General features: G+C 37.9%; 1 protein-coding gene across 10 annotated transcripts in view; it reads right to left on the reverse strand.

Moving 5' to 3' along the window:
• The window catches only part of DENND5B (DENN domain containing 5B), a 228,235-nt gene that overhangs the window by 42,941 nt on the left and 163,266 nt on the right, over positions 1-22,028 (reverse strand). For 4 of the 10 annotated variants that reach the window (XM_082352055.1, XM_082352058.1, XM_082352056.1 and 1 more), the window contains 6 exons: positions 17,614-17,764; positions 6,902-6,995; positions 5,961-6,071; positions 2,470-2,601; positions 1,045-1,197; positions 93-171 (listed from right to left, as the gene is read on the reverse strand). In XM_082352055.1, coding sequence (XP_082208181.1) covers positions 93-171; positions 1,045-1,197; positions 2,470-2,601; positions 5,961-6,071; positions 6,902-6,995; positions 17,614-17,764 — 720 coding nt within the window. Of the gene's footprint in view, positions 1-92; positions 172-1,044; positions 1,198-2,469; positions 2,602-5,960; positions 6,072-6,901; positions 6,996-17,613; positions 17,765-19,677; positions 19,765-22,028 lie in introns of all 10 variants that reach the window. The other 6 variants (XM_082352060.1, XM_082352059.1, XM_082352057.1 and 3 more) reach the window with 4 other exon arrangements.

The raw sequence follows: 22,028 nt of genomic DNA on the forward strand, positions 1-22,028 counted from the left end.
GAGAGAGGTGGAGACAAAGCCATAGGCACTGACTTTTCACATGGTTCACTGCTGCCAGTGCTGTAGAAACCATCAAGCCAATGAATTCTCACCTGGTGATTCTGCAAGGTGCTCTTGTTTCTCTTCTCTGTCCTGAAACTGAATTAAATGTGACCACAAAGCTGACTTCCCCTGAAAGTACAAGGCATATAAAACTTTTCATTTTATAAGAAATGAGTCATCAAAAAATAACTTATCAAAACCATTCACATTGAAATGCCTATTATTTGAAGCTGGGAGACCCAAGCTCATCCACTCCGAGCTGTGTGACATTCTGAGCATCCCACTCACGTGTAGTGAGGGTCATCCTTTGCCTCACTGACAAGACTGGCAACAGCCTGGGGAAGGGCAGCTAAGCAAAGGGCAGGAGTGCAGGCAAGGAAATTCCCGACTTCAGCTCAGTTGTTACTTAGTTGTATGTAACTAGGGCTGTCTACACTGGCCACACAAGCAAGCATGGAATTAAAGGCTCCAGCAGCACAGAATGTATTTCTGTATGCAAAATATGTTTGGATGTACGCAGTAGCAATGAGGGAAGAAAACTGGGGCAAGAGCAGAAAGAGAAAAGGGGACGAAGGGAGGAAGATGAACAGAAAAAAAAAGAAATAGAAAGGGAAATGAGGGACAAAAGCAAAGAAATCATCTATGTTTCCACCTTGAATAACCAGATAACTTAAAATGGCAAAGAACTGTTAATTCTGGCTAATAGATTTTTTTCTTGGACAGTGATGAAAGCAGATACTTAATGGAATCTACAGGGGATACAGCCTCCGCAATGAATGTGTTGTTTTATCTTTTCCTGTTTACCAGAAAAGAGCCCCAAACTGCCTGCTAATCATGGGTTATATTTTCTTTTTCTGGAACTAAAATGCCTGTGGCGTATTTCTAGTCATCCTGTGACAAAGGGACATAACCTTTAATTTTTATAATATCTTTTTCTTTTTGTTACTTTTCTTAACAGAGCTCCTAACTCGCCCTGTCACCAGGGTCTCTTGAGACTGTTACCTGCTTGACCTGCAAGCCATGGCTCCAGATCCTTTCCAGCAGGTCACAGAGGCTGGCGATCAGGGTGTTCTCCTCCAAGCCGGTTATGTTTGCTTCCCCATGGCCCAGTTCCACTGCTTCGTGTCCCATCTTTTCCACCAACATGCGTTTTGTCTGAAAACATCACACGTGGTCACAAGTGTTAACCCCAGCAGTGAGCCCAAAAGCCATCAAGTCAATTCCTGGATCAGGAGATCTGGGTTCCCCTTCATTATACTTCTAACTGCAGATTTTGAATCACCTTGGGAAAAGTGTCTTAATCTCTGTGGTCAACTAACAAGTAATATTATGTATACTTTTACTATTTTGTCAGAGAAATAGTCACTAAAGAGAGACTCTGATGCTATTTTAAAGTATCCTCACGTAAATGCTTATGTACAACAATTTTCAGATTACTAACTTGAATAATACTGGGGGATTACACCAGGCCTAGAAAATATACTATAGAATCTGAAACCCCATCCTGCCACAACTCACACTTCATCTTAGCATACTAAAGATATTCACACTTAGTTTTGATTGCACTTAGGCAAAAACTACAATACAAACAGGCAGCTCTAAATTTTTTCAGAACTGTCTAATTTGTGAGTGAAGCAGACCTCTTTTTTTCCTTCCTCTTTTTCTCTTTCATCTCTTCTCTGCTATGAGTATGTACCAGAAAATGGAAAGGAAATGGAAATCAGTTTCAAGTAAGTTAAGTTACAGCAGACTTAGCTGCCCTCATAAAATGTAAAGTGAGAGAGAATCTAGTTCCTCTAGGCAAGGACCTTGTCTGTGTGATTCAGCATTGTAAGCTGATGCTAAAATAGTGCATTTACTGAATACAGAGAAGGTACTCAAGAAATGACTGTCAAATAAATGAAGTTATTGGCTAAAATGATGTTCTGAGTTTTGTCAATTTGTATTGCTACCTCTGATAAACACAGATGTCTGAGAGGAGACTCCTGTGTAATATACACAAACCTACAACACAGCTAAGGTCTTCTTCTTTATGGATATACGCACACACATATGAGCACAGATAAGGTTCTGCACAGGTGCACACAGAGACACGTATAAACACATACAAAAAAATGTGTTGCCTTTCACATAAGATGATGACATCCCTGACACAACTTCTGACTGGCTTAATATCTGTCATGTTGGAGAGGAAGATAGCAATGGCTGAAAGGTGAGAAAAACCATGCAGGGCTCCCATGTCACTGACTCTGTGGCTAACAGAACCCATGGAGGTTCATGCCCTCAGTAAAGAGCACATGAGGCTTATGCCCCAGTAAAAGTGTCCTTCTAAGGAAGCTACAGGCTCAAGTGGGGGTTGGCTCAGCTCAGCTTCATACATGGATTGAACATGAATGTACACTGTCCTGCACAGTGAGTAATACATACCTTCATTCTACATTCTTTTAATAAGCCTTCTACAAATTTCCAGTTGGTTTGTGCAATCACTGCAGGAGAGAGGTCTGACAATTTGGGTTGCCTCAGGTTTTTTCCTAAACTTCGTGCCTCTTGCATGTATTTCTAAAAATTAAAGAGTATTTTTAATGTATAAACATCAGATATTCTTCTGACCTACTTAACCTTACAAACAAGTGCAGGAACAACAAGATGCAAAAAGAGGCCGTAAGTGTATACGTGCAACAGCAGTTCAAGGTTTAGCACACTGAAAGGTGGAGGGTATTCATACCCCCTCTACTGTTAGCCCTGTGAAAAGGAGAGTGACAGAAGCCACACCAAGTAAAAACTCATTCAAAATGAGATGGAGTTTCATCTAGTTCAGTCTTTTTATTGGGAATACCCAGGGGTGTGATTAGTCACGATCATGGCTGGGATGGAAAAATTCACATGTCTGAATAACAAATCCAAGGTTCTACAGGAACCCAGTGATTCTCAGATCACTGGTTTCCTCCACCCATCTCCCCACAAAACAAGAGCCTTGACATGCTTCTAACCTCTTGGGCAGTGCTGTCCAACCCAACCCTTTGCCCTAATCAAGTCACAACAGTAAAATCAGGAGCTCTGGAAAATGGTTGCAACAAATTTTATGACCTCAGGCATATCTGCTTATTCATAAAATGGGCATAAAACAAGCCCACCTGCCTCACAAGAAAGCTATGAGATCACTCTGAAAAGTATCATGTGCTCCAAATGCAGGAGGAGGCCTCTTGTTTCCAAGACATTTTGCTACATCCCTCCTTTGCCTTGTTCCACAGTCAAAAGAAAGCAGAAATATCATATTATTTTAGGAGACATCGATGGCTCAGAGAGGACCACAGAAACTCAGACCACTGCTCTTGAGCTTTGATTAGTGAACTTCCAGGAAAAAAAAAAAAATCACTACACGTAATTAGCGCAGGACAGCTGTTGTCTCTCTTCTTTCTGTGGTACCTGCAAAAGCTCATCCAGATACCTTATGTTTGTATCAGGATCACAGGGCAGAATCTCCAAAAAGTCTAAGTGTCTTAGGTCCATATTTAGAGAATAATTGCTCTAAATTATACAGTAAAATCAGCAGTTTATTGGAGAGAGAGAGATTGCAAGCCAGCACATCCTCCCACAGATACATATGTGAAGTCTATCTTTTCTATCTTAAGGGGAAATTCGATATTATAAGAAAAAGATGTGTAAAATCCTTTGCATTCTTTAAATAAAAGAGAGTTTGCACATTTAATACATTCCCCTTGGAAGAAAAATAACCTGCTAAATCTAGTACAATTTGTTAAAAATCTCACCAATTAGGGATTCAACGAATCCATTTACCTTCTACTTCTATCAGCCCTCCTGCCGAAAGGCAGCATTAACAAAATAATCTCTTTTCCAGTGTAATTATTTTAAGAACAGATTAAAAAATGAAATGAACTCTGCAAGAATTTAGTTGCTATAACAGTTGTGTATACTTCTTTCTGCTTCAAATCTTTTTTAGAGGGTCAAAGAAAGAGGAAAAATGGACAATGAGAGTCAATTATCACCACTAGGGAAATTAAGCGTAACAAGGTCTAGCAAAACATCCTGAAGGTTAATGTTCAAATAAATAAAAGCAGGAAATGAAAAGTTTCAGAAAAACAAACCTGAGATATAAGACAGGGATCATATATGAGATTATAATACCTGCATTTCCTATCATTTCAGGTTGTACTAATGTTATCTGGAATATTACAAATGAGAGATAAATGGTTGGTAAAAACAAATGTTAACTGTTAAATGTTAAAAGGGTTCTGTTTCTCCCCCAGCCTCAATTCCTCCATCTTTAGGACTTGTGCAAATGCAGAGAGACCCACTACAACACTCAATTCTCAAGAAGACTTAAGTATTAAACTTGGCTTAGGAAGAAACACACTGGCTACAAGGAAAGAAGTGAGGTACATGGTTAGGCAAGAGGCTAGGAAGAAGCCGCAGGCATTTTTCTTTTCTCTGAAATATATGCATAATTAGATTTTTAAAAGTCAATAACTGGATTAAAAATTAAGCACTGTTTAAAGTTTATGTTCTATTTTACAAATGACAGCAAGCTAGAATGGGGCTGTCCTTTGAGTGGCCATATTCACCAATCACCCTGCACATACAGGGCAGATGTAGTATTAGCCAACAGTGAATTCCACAGGGCCACGTGCAAACTCTCCTTCTGAGCACCTTTGCTGAAGCCACAAAATAAGCAACATTCCACAGACATGCACAGAATGGATACAGGGGTGGCTCAAGACCCTTCCTCACAGCAAGAAGTGAGGCTGCCCCTGTATACTACAAAAATAGAGCAGTGCCTTTACAGCAAACAAGTGACGATAAAAATGTGATTTTCTTTGGGGTCGCTGGAAGAAAAGGTGTATTTTAAGATAAAAAACTGAGAAGAAAGAGAAATCTTTCACAAGGAGTGGTTTTATAATAAAGTTGATTTCCCTACAGAGGGAAGCCACCCCAGGTTTCTTCTGAGATTTCTACTATGCTCTTCGTCGTTTTTGTCTAAGCCAAAAGCAAATCAGTAGGAGCTACCCATGAAAATATATCCTATTATTCAGTAAACACTGAAATAACTGCTCTTTAGTACAGGCTTTCCCTGAATTTTCTAATCAACACACTGTCCCTCTAACCAACATGGAGCTTGTGAAGAGCAGACCACTGTAAAGTTAAGTAAATTTATATTAATATGTCTTTATACTAATATGTCATAATGGGAAAAAATACAACCAGGAGTCCTAAGTAACTCTGGCCCTCAGGTGAGCAGCTGTTCAGTGCAACCCAGTGTGCAGGGTTACTGGGAAGGGCACTGGCTTGGAGTAAGGAGGCCTGGCCTGTGGGCCTAGCCCTGACTTTGTGTGTCCATTTGACTTTAGGCAAGCCTCTTGGACTTCAGTTAAATCATGTCAAGTTGGACAAAGTTACCTCAAATGTTCCTCTTAGCACTAAGATTCTATATTGATGATCTGATTTTTCTGACCATATAAAATACAGACCAGGAATAAGGAAGGGTAAATTAAAACACTGTGGAGATAAAACTCGGCAAAAGAAAAGTTGTTTGAAAATGAATCACCTCTGCACTTTTGCAAAATGCTTAAATAAAAGAAAATTTGAATATTTAATGTATTTCCCCTTTGGAAGAAAAACAATGGTGCTAGATCTAGTCCCCCCTTTCCCCCTCAAAAACACCACTGATAGGGAATTCAAATAATCAGTTTTACCTGCCAATGGTATAGAATTACTCTTGTTAGTGCACACCACCATGAAAAGGTACCAGTCACAAAAGGAAGTGGAGAGATAACAGTTCACGTCACAAGGTGATGTGAGGCATTCTAGAGCTATGTGCACTCATACACGTGGATGATTCGAGGAACACCAAAGACAAGATTCAGGAACATCTGCAAAGCACTTTCAGGCAAAGAACATACCAGGCAGCACTCAGAGAAGGATTTTTTAGGAAGTCGTGCAGGAGGAGGTGGACCCTGATCCCACTCCCAGAATGCCATGGAGTTCTGACAGACCACAAGTTCCCCGGAAGGCTAAGAGGATGGAGAAGTGCCAATGACAGAAAAGCAAAAAAGAAAAGGATAGGGAGAAAGAGACAGCAAAACAAGCATGCATATGATAAAGTCACAGCAGAAGGGAAGGGAGAGAAGAAATACAGCAGCACAAAAGAAAAGCAGTAGACAGGCTATGCTTCAGTTCTTAAGAAAATGTTTAAAATCATATCTATATATATGAACACATCAACAAAGAGCAATATATATATTTGGAATGCTGTTTTCTGCTTTATTTCTACCCATCTGAGTTTAGAAAATAGTTAATGGATCTTCTAACTATATTTTCTTTTGATCACAAGAAAAAATAAAAACTTACTTATCATTATTCAAATGTGTAATTACCGTTTTATTTTCAAGTAGTACAAATAAAGCATAAGGATCTCAATTTAAAATAATTTTAAAACACTCCTAAAAATGGTGTCAGCAAGCCAAGGACAAAGCACAGGCAAATATATCTTTACTTACTAAGTTTAAATTATGCTTGAAACTTAGAAAGTCTATGCTCTTATACCTTTTTTCCCTGTGGGAGACATACTGACCAAAAATTTATCCTAAGCTTAACCTTTACTTGATGTGGTACACAGGGAGACTTGTTTTACAGCCTTATTTTAGATGTATTAAAATTACAAAAAATGGAAAAAAAAGGTGTTTTCAGCTATGTCAGTATAAAAGGATTACTATTTTAAAACATAATTGAACGATTCTTTTAGAAGAACACGAAAGAACCTACACAATTGACACCTGCTGGGCTAAGTAGGCCTAGTTCACAGCTCTTGCATCAAGGCATCCCGGGAAGGCAGCCCACATACCTCCCTCAGGTCGTTGTCCAGCCCAACGTGCTCGGAATGTTGGCGAAGGCGGTCTTTCCGGCGCTGTGCAGTGGCACTCCGACTTACCCAGCGACTGAAAGAACAGAAGGGGTAGGTTAAAAGAAACAACCAAACAAAAAAAAGTGTGATCACTTGTCTTTAAAATAGAAAGAATGTACTGTTGAAAACCAAAGACCAACAATACTTATTTTTCAATCAATTCTTTTTAAACATATATAGCAGCTTTATTGAGATGTAATTTAGATACATACAATTCACCCATTTAAAGTATCCAATTCAATGGTTTTTAGTATATTCATAGAGATATGCAATCGTCACCACAATCAATGCTTTGTTGAAACCGACGTTAAAAAAATGCACAGTAGCTGTAATGATCCTCTCTTTTCCACCTTACCTGCCCAACAGAACCCCAAACCTGGATAGAGACTACTACCCTCTCACTTCCTTTTAAAATATCCATGCAAATTAGTTATTGATTTCCCTCATGACTACCATGAATCACTTTACCTGCCCTTTATCAACTTTCCCCCGCTCCCCATTCCCAAACCTCTCACTTCATCCTCAAGTGCCTCCACTCAACTGATGACCCAGCCTTGCCTCCCTCTTCCTACCCTCTACTTCAATGATGCACACACACAAACCCCTCATCTTTCTTCTAATCCCAAAGTATAATGTATATTGGCCACAACTATTGCTTCCACCAGGATCCCTGACCAGTTCTCTCTTGCCTTCTCCAATGTGCTCCATTAGAAACCTCCTGTGCCATATCTCCAATTTTTCTCTCTCAACTGAGTATTGCCCTTCAGCTTACAAGTATGCTGGTCTCTCTCGACATTCTATAGTTACATTTAAATCTGTTTCTTCACTCTTCTCATGTAAACATTCTTAAGAAAAGTTTAGGTGTAAGGCCTCTACTTATTTATCTTTGGATATTTTGTTCATCTCAAATCACCTTCTTCCCCTGAAAATGCTCTTGAAGCCATTTATAGCCCTCACTGCCAATCCAATGGCTATTTTTCAATTCTTAGCTTACTTAAACTCTCTGCTGATCACCCTTTCTACCTTAAAACTCCAGTTGTCTTCAACTACCTCAGTGCTTCCAATGGGATAAGCTCTCTCACCTTTGAGCCTTTGAAGATGAAGTTTTCTCCCAACTTCTATTCATCTCTCAGACAGCTTTAGATGCTACACAGAAAGTCTTCTATGGTTCCTCCAAATCTAAATTAGCTACCCCTCTTATACTCTCCAATTGTAGTATTTATCACAGTGTGTTATAATTACTTATCTCTATTTTCTATATAATCCTCTCTACTATAAACGCTTGAAGGGTTGGTATCATGTCTTTCAGCCATTTTATTTGCAGAGTCAACTACATCACCTGCCCCTTCTATAAATGTACCCTAAATAAATGTAATCAGAGACACAGTCTAATATTTAGTTTTATAGACGTTCATCACAGCATATATGCAGTAACCAATTCTGTGTTTCCATTATTCTAAGACTCACATTTTGGCTTTTAAATGTTCCTGAAACTAGGATGAATCTTCTACACCATATACATGTTTAAAGTATAATTTTTCCAAAAAGCTTTTGAATTAATAGCAGATCTTACAACCAACAGTTACTTAGAATCAAGTAAATGTGCTCAAAGCAACCCAAATGTTCAACAGTAGGAGGTGCTATATAATGAAACGTCATATAGTCATTTAAAAAAATTAAGTTACTAGGAATATCAATAATATGGGAGAGTACTCATGATACAATAATGAATGAAAAAGCAGGATACAACATTGTGTAAGCATTTTCTACTTTTGTAAAAAACAAAACAAAATAAGTATGGACATGCACACATATTAGGATCCATGCAGTGGAAGGGCATAAAACCAAATGTTAACATCTCATGGTGATGGCATTATAGGTGGTTTTATTTTTATTTACAATTAATTTTTTATTGAGGTATAGTTGATATACAATATTATACAAATTTCAGGTATACAACAAAGTGATTCACAATTTTTTTTTTTTTTTTAGTTAAAAACTTTTATTTAGGGCTTCCCTGGTGGCGCAGTGGTTAAGAATCTGCCTGCCAATGCAGAGGACACAGGTTCAAGCCCTGGTCTGGGAAGATCCCACATGCTGCGGAGCAACTAAGCCCATGAGCCACAACTACTGAGCCTGCGCGTCTGGAGCCTGTGCTCCACAACGGGAGAGGTCGCGACAGTGAGAGGCCCACGCACCGCGATGAAGAGTGGCCCCTGCTCGCCGCAACTGGAGAAAGCCCTCGCACAGAAACGAAGATCCAACACAGCCAAAAATAAATAAATAAATAATTTAAAAACCCACAAACTTTTATTTATTTATTTTTGTTTGCATCGGGTCTTAGTGGCATGCGGGATCTTTCGTTGTGGCGTGTGTGCTTCTCTCTAGTTGTGGTGCGCGGGCTTAGTTGCCTTGCGGCATGTGGGATCTTAGTTCCCCGACCAGGGATCGAACCAGTGTCCCCTGCATAGGAAGGCAGATTCTTAGCCACTGGACCACCAGGGAAGTCCCAAAGTGAGTCGCAATTTTTAAAGGTTATATTCCATTTACAGTTATTATAAAATATTGGCTACATTTCCTGTGTTGTACAGTATTATCCTTGTAGCATATTTATTTCATGCATAGTAGTTTGTACTTCTTAATTCCCTCCTCCTATCTTGTCCCTCACCACTTCGCTCTCCCCACTGGTAACCACTAGTTTGTTCTCTGTATCTGTGAATCTGTTTCTGTTTTGTTATGTTCACTAATTTGTTTTATTTTTTAGATTCCACATATAAGTGATATCATTGTCTTTCTCTGACTTATTTCACTTAGCATAATACCCTCCATGTCCATCCATGTTGTTGCAAATTGCAAATTTTCATTCTTTTTTATGGCTGAGTAATATTCCATTGTGTGTATATATGTGTGTGTGTGTGTGTGTGTATATATATATACACACACACACACACACATCTTCTCTATCCATTCATCTGTTGATGGACGCTTAGGTTGCTTTCATATCTTGGCAATTATAAATAATGCTGCTATGAACATTGGGGTGCATGTATCTTTTCGAATTAGTGTTTTCTGTTTTTTCAGGTAAATACCCAGAAGTGGAAATGCTATAAAATATAGCAATAGAACTATAAAATAGTTCTATTTTTAGTTTTTTAAGAAACCTCCATAATGTTTTCCTTAGTGACCTCACTGATTACGTTCCCACCAATAGTGTACGAGGGTTCCATTTTCTCCACATCCTCACCAACATTTGTTATTTGTGGTCCTCTTGATAACAGCCATTTTGACAGGTGTGAACTGATACTTCTCTGGTTTTAATTTGCACTTCTTTGATGATTAATGATGTTGAGCATCTTTCCTGTGTCTGTTGGCCATCTGTGTATGTCTTCTCTGGGAAAATGTCTATTCAGGTCTTCTGCCCATTTTTTAATTGGGTTGTTTGTTTTTTTGATGTTGAGTTGTATGAGCTGTTTATTTATGTTGGGTATTAATTCCTTATTGGTCATATCATTTGCAAATATTTTCTCCCATTCAGTAGGTTGTCTTTTGGTTTTGTTGATGGTCTCCTTTGCTATGCAAAAGTTTTTAAGTTTAATTAGGTCTTATTTGTTTATTTTTGCTTTTATTTCCTTTGCTTTAGGAGACAGATCCAAAAAATATTGCTACGATTTATGTCAAAGAGTGTTCTGCCTATGTTTTCTTCATATATCAAACTATTTAAGAAGATTTCTCAGGTCTTGACTTATCACCCCCATGACTGTATTCATTGTACTACTCTAGAAATATTTACTCTTGAGTATATCCCTGACAGCACAGAGCTATACACGAGTTAAGAAATGAATTTATACTTTTGCCATTCAGCGAAAGTCATACTGCATTAATGACAATTCACAATTTAAAATTTTCTTATTAATGAAGTATCCAATTTACAAAAAGCTTAAAATGAGAATGCTGCTTCTTTTGTTGCTTCTTAAATAATTTATGCATGGCTTTGGTTTCAAACTGACGAATCATCTCATTTCAGTCTGCTATTTAGAGGAACACTGAATAATTATGATAAAAATGGTAGCAAAGGAAGGTAACCCTTCTTAAAATAGTGTTGTGTTTTTTTTTTAAAGAATAAGTTTAGAGCGGGAAAAAAAAGGTACAAAGATCTAGTGACAGATCTTTGAAGTAGAATTCTTGGAAATGTCCCTAAAGCAAAAGATCAATAAAAGACTGTAAAAAGGGGGGCTTCCCTGGTGGCGCAGTGGTTGAGAATCTGCCCGCTAATGTGGGGGACACGGGTTCGAGCCCTGGTCTGGGAGGATCCCACATGCCACGGAGCAGCTAGGCCCGTGAGCCACAACTACTGAGCCTGCGCGTCTGGAGCCTGTGCTCCACAACAAGAGAGGCCGCGATAGTGAGAGGCCCGCGCACCGCGATGAAGAGTGGCCTCCGCTTGCCGCAACTGGAGAGGGCCCTCGCACAGAAACGAAGACCAAACACAGACAAAAATAAATAAATAAATAAAATAAATTTATATTAAAAAAAAAAAAGCTAATAAAGGAACAATAAAACCTGAGGAAAGTAGAAGGAATAAAGTAGTATAGAAATCATTGGAATAGATCATACTTCCCCACTCACTCCCCCAAAACAGAATTAATCAATAAAACCAAAAAAATCTGGTTCTTTAAAAAAAAAAAAAAAAAGACTGTAAAAAGGATACAAAGAGAATTGGGTGACTGAAAAGGAAGATCCAGAAAAAAAGCATATCAAGACACTGACAAAGATTCTCTGCTTGACCAAACTTTAGTCAGACTCCTAACCTTTCCTAAGCCCATTTGTGCATTTCTTTGTAAAATCCAGTTTTAGCAAGAACCTAGCTAAGTCAGTTTAGCAGAAGCCATCTCCCCTCTCATTATATGATCATTCTGGATATCTGATCATGTTCTGAATTCTCCACCATTCCCCAGGTGATGTTTAATCACCTAGGCCTGCCTTCCACAAGAATCCTGTTAGGTCAGTTTAGTCAGAATCCCCCACACCCATGATGTTTCCTCTTAGTAATTTTCTATCCGCTGACCTCCACTCTGCTCCTTGGTGATAAATTCCCACTTGTCCATGCAGTATTCAGAGAAGCCTCTAATCTCCATCTCCACTGCAAGACCCAATTGCGGTGGTCCCTACACCTTGAATAAAGGTGCCCCTCCGCCGTGAATAAAGTCTGTCTTACCATCTTCAACAAGTGTCATGAATATTTTTTTAACAGCTCTGAAGCAAAATATAAATACCAGCTGATGAACTTATATAATAAATAAAGAGGAAGACTAAAATATAAGTAACACAATGTACAAAGACCCGGAGGCCTTGTAAACAGCCTTGTAGCAAAAAACAGTCAGTGTAAGATAGTAAAATTTGTTCAGGGATTTAAAAAATTAGGGTTACTGGGCAAGGTGGTTCAAATAAATAGTAAAAATATGAAATAGATTATAAACACCAGCTAATAAACTTATATAATGAGCAGAATACACATGGATGAACATTTCTCCTGGCAGGCAAAGTGCAAAAGCACAAAAGATAAGGATAAATATTAATTTACAGGATATAACTAGCATCCCACTCTGTGAGACAAAATGCCCAGTTTAATTTTATTTTCAAAACAGGGAAATGAGCATCTGCTTAAGAAAATTACTATGAAGTCCACATATTCCTGGTCTTGTTAAGTAATTAATTTATTCTTTGCATTATTAAACCTCAGTTCTAAGCATAATTTTACCAAAGATGACCACATTTGCTGAAATACTAAAGACTGCTTATTTGCTTTTGCTTTGTAAGTAGTGTATGAAATTCTTACAGTTGATCAACCATTTGTACAGGCACAGTTACAAATCCCTTTACCCTGTAATTAGTTCTGACATCTATTCTCTTTCAGACTACAATCTAGCTGAAAATGTAATGCTTGGGGCTCTGTGTGGAAATGGGGAGATTATATATAAGATTAAAAGCAATAAAATATGGCAATAAGATTTGAAAATTGAAATCTTCCCTTCTAAGCACTCCTTACTTCCTTTCCCTTCCTTTATTTTTCTTCACAAACCTTACCGCTTTCTGACAGGTTACTTATTTTACATAGTAAGTTTTTTTGTTTGCGTCCTCATGTTGAAAGCAGGGATTTTTGTTATTTTGTTCATTGCTAAACTCCCAATGAACAGGACAGTGTCTCACATATAGTAAGGGGTTCGATAAATATTTGCCAAATGAATGAATGAGCACTCTAATGCTATCAAAAGGAAATAAAAACCATTTAAATTAATAGTCTACTCATATCAAATTGATTCAAAAAATTAGGATAATTTATAAACATAAGAAAAAAATGAATAAACTGATGACTAGTCATTCACTTCTGAAAAATAGAACATTGTATCCAGTACAATCATCTGTAAAGTCTGAATCCCCATAATGGTCAACATCTCTTAGCACGTTTTAAGTTCAGTGTTTATAAAAGCAGGGATAGCTCTTCACTAGAAGGTGAAACCCTGTAAGTTAACTAAGGTAAGTAAGGTAAAATTTTCAGTCATTAGTTATTTACTTCCATCTTGTAAGCAGCATATTAAATTCTCTCTACAGCCTTCCTACCCAAGACTTTAGCATAAACGCTTGCGTTTCTACAGGAGGGGCCACCTTTCTAGTGAATCATCCTCCTTTACTGTCTTCATTAAAGTTCAAACAACCTATTTAAATAAAAGAGTTCAATCAAATAAAGCTTTTTTTTTTTAATTTTATTTATTTATTTTTGGCTGCGTTGGTTCTTCGTTGCTGCGTGCAGGCTTTCTCTAGTTGCGGCGAGGGGGGGCTACTCTTCGTTGCGGTGCACGGGCTTCTCATTGCGGTGGCTTCTCTTGTTGTGGAGAACAGGCTCTAAGCGGGTGGGCTTCAGTAGTTGTGGTGCGTGGGCTTCAGTAGTTGTGGCTCGCGGGCTCTAGAGAGCAGGCTCAGTAGTTGTGGTGCACGGGCTTAGTTGCTCCGCGGCATGTGGGATCTTCCCGGACCAGGGCTCGAACCTGTGTCCCCTGCATTGGCAGGCAGATTCTTAACCACTACGCCACCAGGGAAGTCCAAATAAAGCTTTTTAAAAATCCACAATTCTTTCACTTTACTGCATAGTGATCCTTTTCCAAATATGTAAAAGAATGCTGGTACTGAAGATTTTCCAGACCTTTCCACAGTTTTTATGAATGAGACACCATGAACATGGTGCCAGGAATAAGGAGACCTGGGTTCTAACCCTAACTCTGCCACTAACCCAGAAGTGTACTCTTACCAACATATAATGATGACACAACTTCAGGGTTAGGCTATTTGATCTCAATCTTTTCTTAATGTAGCTCTTCATGAGGCAAGATGGCGCCTGAGAATGTATCTTGCTTCCCAAATTATTATCCTATCTTCTTTTGGGTCCACCCCTCTTAACAGAGCCCAGTGTGAGGCAGAAGTGAGGCATCTGAGGGCTCTTTCATTCTGAAAGACCATTAGGCTGGTATGACAGACTGTTGCTAAACTCCCTTACATTCAATATTTTAGGCGATTCAAAATTTCTTGGGGGCTACCAAAGCAAAACATCCAACTCCAGAAGTAACAAAAGGCACACGTCACCTTTATATTAGAGTAACAGAGCCAGGCAGTATACGCAGTACAATGGTTAAGTGCTTGGACCCCTGAATCAGCAGACCTAGGTTTGAATCCTAGTTTCACCACTTCCTACTATGTGATCTTGAAGCAAGTTGTTGACTGTCTCTGAGACTCAATCATAAAATGGGTAAAGCAATAGAGGCTTTATATGTAGGGATATGTTTGTAATAAGGATCAATGAGCTAATGTACTTAATGCAGTCAGAAGAGACGCTAGTGCAGACTGGTTTAATAATATTAGCTATTATCAGCAGCATCTCCACAACCAACACTCTCTTGACATGGAGAAGGCTCCACTGGCAGGAAAGATAATGCTTTCTGAAAGCAGAAAAAATGGGTTACAAGGAAGGATAATTACCTTAAGTGAAGCAGTGATGAAAATTTTCAAATTTTTTGACTGAGATCTCAAAGGGGGCAGATATTTATAATGATACACACAAGCATACCTCATTTTATTGCACTTCAAAGATACTGCATTTTTTACAGATTGAAAGTTTGGGGCAACCCTGTGTTGTCAGATGACGGCTAGCGTTTTTTAGCAATAAAGTATTTTAAGATACATATATGTAAAAAAAATAGACATAATGTTATTCTACACTTAATAGACAACAGTATAGCATAAACGTAACTTTTATATGCACTGGGAAACCAAAAACTTCTTGCTTTATTGTGATATTCACTTTACTGTGGTGGTCTGGAATCAAAACCATAGTATCTCTGAGGTATGCCAGTACTAGACTGAAAGCAAAGGAAACAGCAATGCGTATAGTACTGTAACTGTTTTCCTTAATTCATAACACACCATCTTTTTTCCTTTGATGTGTTTGCTATCACTGTAGTTTTCTCACGTGTAGACCTAAATGAATCAGTAATTTTGACACATTTCAGAAACACATTTAAAGGAACACCTTTAGCTGGGAAAATGGTAAGGGTTTCATTCCTTCAGGTTATTAAAAATAGGACAGTAACTATACAAACACAAGATATGCAAATATTACCACATATATATGCATCCCAAGAAACTCCAAGTAGCACAATACTTAGCTTAGTATAGTGTTTAATAAATGAAACCAAGCATTACCATCACATATAATAAAGATAATTTACTAAGTTTTCTTTTTTCCTGACCAATAAAATCATGACAATCATCATGGGAAATAAAGAGGTAAGTACCAAAACTTCCCCAACATGTAGCTCAGCAGATCATATGTTAGACAGAAACATCATACTTTAAAGCCATCTTTCAAGAACTTGCATATTATTATTTGGATTGGGCCATTTAGGTTAAAAGGCATAATTCCACCTGTCTTATTCCCCTCACTGATTCTCTACTTGCCTTCTGACAATTCTGGTGGCTCAACGCCACTTCCATTTTATACGCTCAATCTCTACCACAGTCTTCTATCTCATTTGTTGGCCACTGCCTGGTTCCTCCCTTTCCTTCTCTGAGCCTCTTTAATAAAATCACAGATGTTATAGAATGTTAGAGTGTTTTTAAATGAGAAAAGGGGCAAGTGATTCCAAACTGTCCAAGGATCCTAAGCTGGTTAGTGGTCAGGAATGAACTAAATTCCAGAACTGCTGATTTCCAATTCGAAGGCTTCTTTCCAACTTACCATATTCCCCATTAATACTCTCCTTTGAGTTCTTTTCTTGTAAAATCCTTCTTTATTACATTCTTGTGTTCAACTAAAATCAAGACTTCCCCTAAATCCAAATAACTCTTTTCAATTCTAACCATATTCAGATATTTTCTGAGTGGAATCATCTACCATAAGAAACGATATGGTTTACCTTTATTTTTGGTTGTTTTGTAATTTCTGCACTTGATACTTAAAAGTACAAAATGGTGTCATGGGTTGAATTGTGTCTCCCTAAAAGATATGCTGAAGTCTTTTTTTTTCCTAATTAATTAATTAATTAATTAACTTATTTATTTATTTTGGCTGCATTGGGTCTTCATTCCTGCGTGCGGGCTTTCTCTAGTTGCGGCAAGCAGGAGCTACTCTTCATTGCGGTGCGCGGGCTTCTCATTGTGGTGGCTCTCTTGTTGCGGAGCACAGGCTCTAGGCACGCGGGCTTCAGTAGCTGTGGCACGTGGGCTCAGTAGTTGTGGCTCATGAGCTCTAGAGCACAGGCTCCGTAGTTCTGGTGCACGGGCTTAGCTACTCTGCGGCATGTGGGATCTTCCCGGACCAGGGCTTGAACCAGTGTCCCCTGCATTGGCAGGTGGATTCTTAACCACTGAGCCACCAGGGAAGCCCCAAGATATGCTGAAGTCTTAATCCCAGCACCTGTGGATGTTACCTTATTTGGAAAGAGGGTCTTTGCACATGTAATCAAGTTAAGATAAGGGCATTTAGGGTGGGCCCTAATCCAACATAACTGGTGTCCTTACAAGAGGAGAGCAGACACAGAGGGATGGTAGCCATGTGAAGAGGAGGCAGAGACTGAGTTATGTTCCTGTAAGCCAAACAATGCCTGGGGCTACCAGAAGTGGGAAGGGGCAAGGAAGGGTCCTTTCCTACAGGCCTTAGAGCCAGCATGGCACTGCCAATACCTTGATTTTGGACTTCTAGCTTCCAGAACTATGAAAGAATAAATTTCTCTCATTTTAAGCCACCAAGTTTGCAGTACTTTGTTACAGCAGTCCTAGGAAACTAATACAGACAGTGAAGGCATAACTTTTCTAATTCCGTTAGACAGTATTAGCATTATATTTAAAACAGTCATTTAAAATGAAACTATTCCCAAGTGCACATTACTTCAACAAGAGAAAAATATCTAGTCTTCGGATTTTCTTACATGATGGAATTAAAAGTCAAATACTCATTGAGTGTCAATTCATATTTCAAGCAGATTAATTTGGTCTTTGAAAAAGTAATGACTGATAAAATGTTTAATAGTTAAGCATTCCCCATTACAGCACTGCACCCTTCATTCACTCCTTCAACCAACTACTCAAGTGAAGAACATGCTTACTTGTTATTAGCTGGTCCTGTTGCCAAGACATCAGACTGTAACTTTGGAAAGAACCCTTGCTCATATTTGCCTTGACCAATTTTCATATCAAGTAGATGTGGGTGGATTGCAGTGTGATCCATTTTCATCAGTCGTTGCTCAATTGATTGGGCTATAAATTAAATTCATAACATATTAGAGACATTTCATTGGCTAAACTTTAAAAAATAATGCTTCCTCCATTCATGCAGTGATAAGAAACTCAACCTTTCTGATAGTCTGAAATAGATTTTACAAGAGCTCTTCAGAAATCAGTATAATGTTAAGTATAAAAAGGTTAGTTTTAAGTAAATACTAGATAATTAATTTTCATACTATTTTCTGCATCTGTCAAAAGCAGGGCAGAGGGGTTAAAAAAAATCTATAATTTAGTATTGAAACAGTTTCCCTTAAGTGGGAAATTCAATATTCTTAATGAAAATATGGTTCTAAGTACAACATTAAAGAAAATGATGGCAAATAAAATATTTTCCTTGAGCTGAAAGACAAGTAAAGGGAAGAAAAAAGCAAGCACTGTAGCCTTATGTTACTTTATTTCTTTGTGCAAAGATCCATTAAATATTCATGCTTCTCCATTTGTAAAAACAAGGAACTGTGTAAAGTTTATTACCTCACTTTTAGCAACACATTCTCATTAGTAGGAGTCATTCAGGAGTGTTTATTAGATCAAAAGGCATAATGCAGAGAAAAATAAAATAAGCAGGCATTTAGAAAATGTCCAGGGGATAAGAAACTGCCTTTTGAAGAATAAAATAGGCCAGAGTTAAAAGATAGGAATTACTCAACATTTCTATTTTAAAACCACATAAAGTTGAGAGATGTTTCAAAGGCCCAGGAAACAGTGAACTATTTTTCTGGTAAAAAAATCTGATCTTAAATGCTTTTATCAACTGAATTTTCAAGAAAAGATATAATACTTGTGAAGTAAGATTAGGTCTCCCATCCCTTGCCTAGAGACTACTGCAAGGAGAACAAGCAGTAAGTGTGGTTGTGTGATAAACAGAACACACCGTGGGAACTGCCAATCTTGGGATTTGAGAGAAGTAAAAAGGTATTTTTACAAATATTTCATAGAATCAGTTTATTTTGCCCCATTCAATACCAGCAGATTGAGTATTGCTGGCTCTTCCCCATATATACTCTAGAAAAATTTCTGTTTTGGACGGGGATGGGTCTGTCCATGACACATTCCACTCTTGTCAAATGGACCTGCTTAAGACCATCTTATGTGAGATCGATGCCTCCCAGCCAGGTGTTTGCATTTGCAGCATTAAGGCACGTGTGCAGAAGGCATTATTACCCTAAACTTCAAAATGTTAGATATCTGTTTTAAGCTTCCCTAATTTTTCTTTATAACTCATATGAATTTATCCACAACTTTTTGAATTTCATTTTATTTTTAATGTGTAACTTGTAACTTCTCGTGAAACACAGTCCATATGTTCTAGGCTGGGCAAAAGGATGTCATGTTTTAATGTGAAATGATATTTAATTTTCAATGATGCCCCCTGACTCTCCACAACCGTATCTATACTCTTAATGTTTCCTAATATTTATAAAACACAATTAACAGATGGTTAGAGAAATAATGCTTAGATTCATGGCATGGAATTCTCTGAAGTCCTGACAATTTTATGTTCCATGAAATACTACAGAATTCCATCTCTGCCAAAAAGTGCTTCTGTTCTCACAAAAGGAAAAAAGGAAAAGTAGCTTCAGTTTTTCCATTGGATTTAAAATGACAGAAAAAAGTCCATCTGATATTGAGTTATTCTCCTTTAGTTAGGAAGCTCTGTAAAAACAAAAATCATGATTCACAATGAATTATTCTAGGGTTCATAAGATTGTCATAGGGAGCATAATGCAATGCTACTTTTCAGTGATTATATCATCAGTGAATACTGAACATTCAGAAATTATTAAATGCCTGCTTCGAGAGATCATGGGGCTGTTGTTAGACTTTCAAGGGTTTGTGCCAAAACTCATTTTCTGTGATCAGTAAGGAATAAGAAAACTCTGCGTTACTAGCAACTTGGTGTCTTTCTGCACAGAAATCATGAGGTTCTGGTGCCACAATATCAGCAGCAGATAGCCTCTGCCTAAAGAGTTCACCTGCAAATCAAAATTCTTTTTAGTTAGAGGCAAAACAGAAACAAAAGCAAAACGACAAAGGACAAAAAAAAAACACAAGATACACAATAAAATCCAATGTCAACAAAAGAATCCTAGTCTCTCTAGTTTCTGCTGTGGGTGAGGGTGGGGAGGAGACAATTTTACCTGATAAAAGAAATATCTGCACCATTTGTGAGACAGACATACTTACAGCTGACTGCCTCCTTTTACTTTTTTTAAAAATAAATTTATTTATTCATTTTTATTTTTATCTTTGGCTGCATTGGGTCTTCGTTGCTGTGCACGGGCTTTCTCTAGTTGCAGCGAGTGGGGGCTACTCTTCGTTGTGGTGCACAGGCTTCTCATTGCAGTGGCTTCTCTTGTTGTGGAGCACGGGCTCTAGGCACGTGGGCTTCAGTAGTTGTGGCACGCGGGCTCAGTAGTTGTGGCTCGTGGCCTCTAGAGCACAGGCTCAGTAGTTGTGGTGCACAGGCTTAGTTGCTCCGCGGCATGTGGGATCTTCCCGGACCAGGGTTCAAACCCGTGTCCCCTGCATTGGCAGGTGGATTCTTAACCACTGCACCACAAGGGAAGCCCTCCTTTTACTTTTTAAGAAAGTCTTTGATAAATTAAGTTCCTGGGAGACTATTCCTAATTTAGCCTAATCTCTTTTTCATATATATTAAATCTGTAACGGTACATTTTTGTTGTTATTGTTGTTCTTAAAGCTCTTTTAATATAAAAGCAGTAAAGAAGAAGTGTTTTGGGTACATATTGTCTGTTTGTCAATGCTTTTTTAATAGCATCATAAAATAAAAGGACTTCATATATAAGCTATAATGGTACATTTTCAACAGTTTATATAACTTCTGCAATGACAGTAGGAGTATAAAACTCTGAGAGGCTGATAGAAAATCTATTTTAATTGAAAAGATTTTCTAGAAGCACACAAATACAGCAATCAGCACTTAACTTCATTTAAAAAATTCTGTCAGGAAGGGAGGAATAAAATTTGCTCAACAAGGCATTATACTATTTACATGGCTATTAAAGCACTGAAAGTCATACTATTCTCTGAATAGGCATAGACAATTTCATTCACTCTACTCCCTCAACTTCTAGAAACACAGAAACAATTGTCACTTCCTAAAGGGGCTCCAAGGATCTATCCTCATAAGTGGGATACAACAGAATGATGTTTCAGCGAGTCATCAGAAACCTCTAAGGCTACACAAGAGACATCATTTATATACTTCTTTCCTTAAAATATGCTACAACTACAGCATCACCACTCCTGTAACTTTGATCTATTTAAAATGAAGTGAGAAAGGCAAGCAACAGAGGCAGAGCCAAGAAAATCCACATTTGCTGCCCCTTTTTGCTCCAGAAAAAAAAAATGTTCTCAAATAACTTCTACACGAAGAGGAAGAAATAAAAGGAAGGGGCACTCAAGTGATAGATATCAGTTTATTTGGCAAAGAAAGAGTTAGGAACTAGGTATAAATGTATAAAATTGTGTGGACTGGTACATTTTACATGTTTATTTATTGAATGAACAGCTAATGTGGTAGTGAGACTCCAGGGGCTAGAATCAGTCAAACTCTGGTTCAAATCAGGGCTCTACCAACCACAAGCTATGCAATCACAGCAAGTTACTTAACCTCTCAGTTTTCTCAACTGTAAGATGAAGACGGCAATAAAACAGACAATAAAATGTGTCTATACCCCCTCATTATTAAGATCAAATGTCAAAATGCACGTAAAACAGCTGGTATTATGTCCTACACATAGTATGTACTCAGTAAACACTGACTATTAATATGATTATTTATTTAATGGACTATATTACACTGCCAGACAAGATTGGCCAAGACTCATAATTCTCTGAGAGAAAAAACTAATGTCAGGGTTGGGAACCTCTAATTTGAATACAAGAATCTAGAGATTTAATTTCAATAAATGAAGCTATTTTAATTAATGGCACCACTAAAGTAAATATACTGTTTTAGTTAGTAAATTAGGCAGCAACTCAAATTTACTATTTTAAATTAATACTTATCTTTCCTTGGATGAAGAGAGAAGAGGTAAAAAGCAAAAAGGCAAAATAAGCAGAAAGACAGAAATTAACATTTTCACAGCAACCTTACAGTTGTATTCCATTCAATTTGTTACTGTTTTTCATCTTCTGAGGGAAGAGGAATGTCAAGCAGAAACAGGACAGACATTAGCTCACAAAACAGAAGGAAACGAAACGATAGAAAGCA

Source organism: Balaenoptera borealis (genome assembly GCF_965194805.1).
Source record: "Balaenoptera borealis genome assembly, chromosome: 13".
NCBI lineage: Eukaryota > Metazoa > Chordata > Mammalia > Artiodactyla > Balaenopteridae > Balaenoptera > Balaenoptera borealis.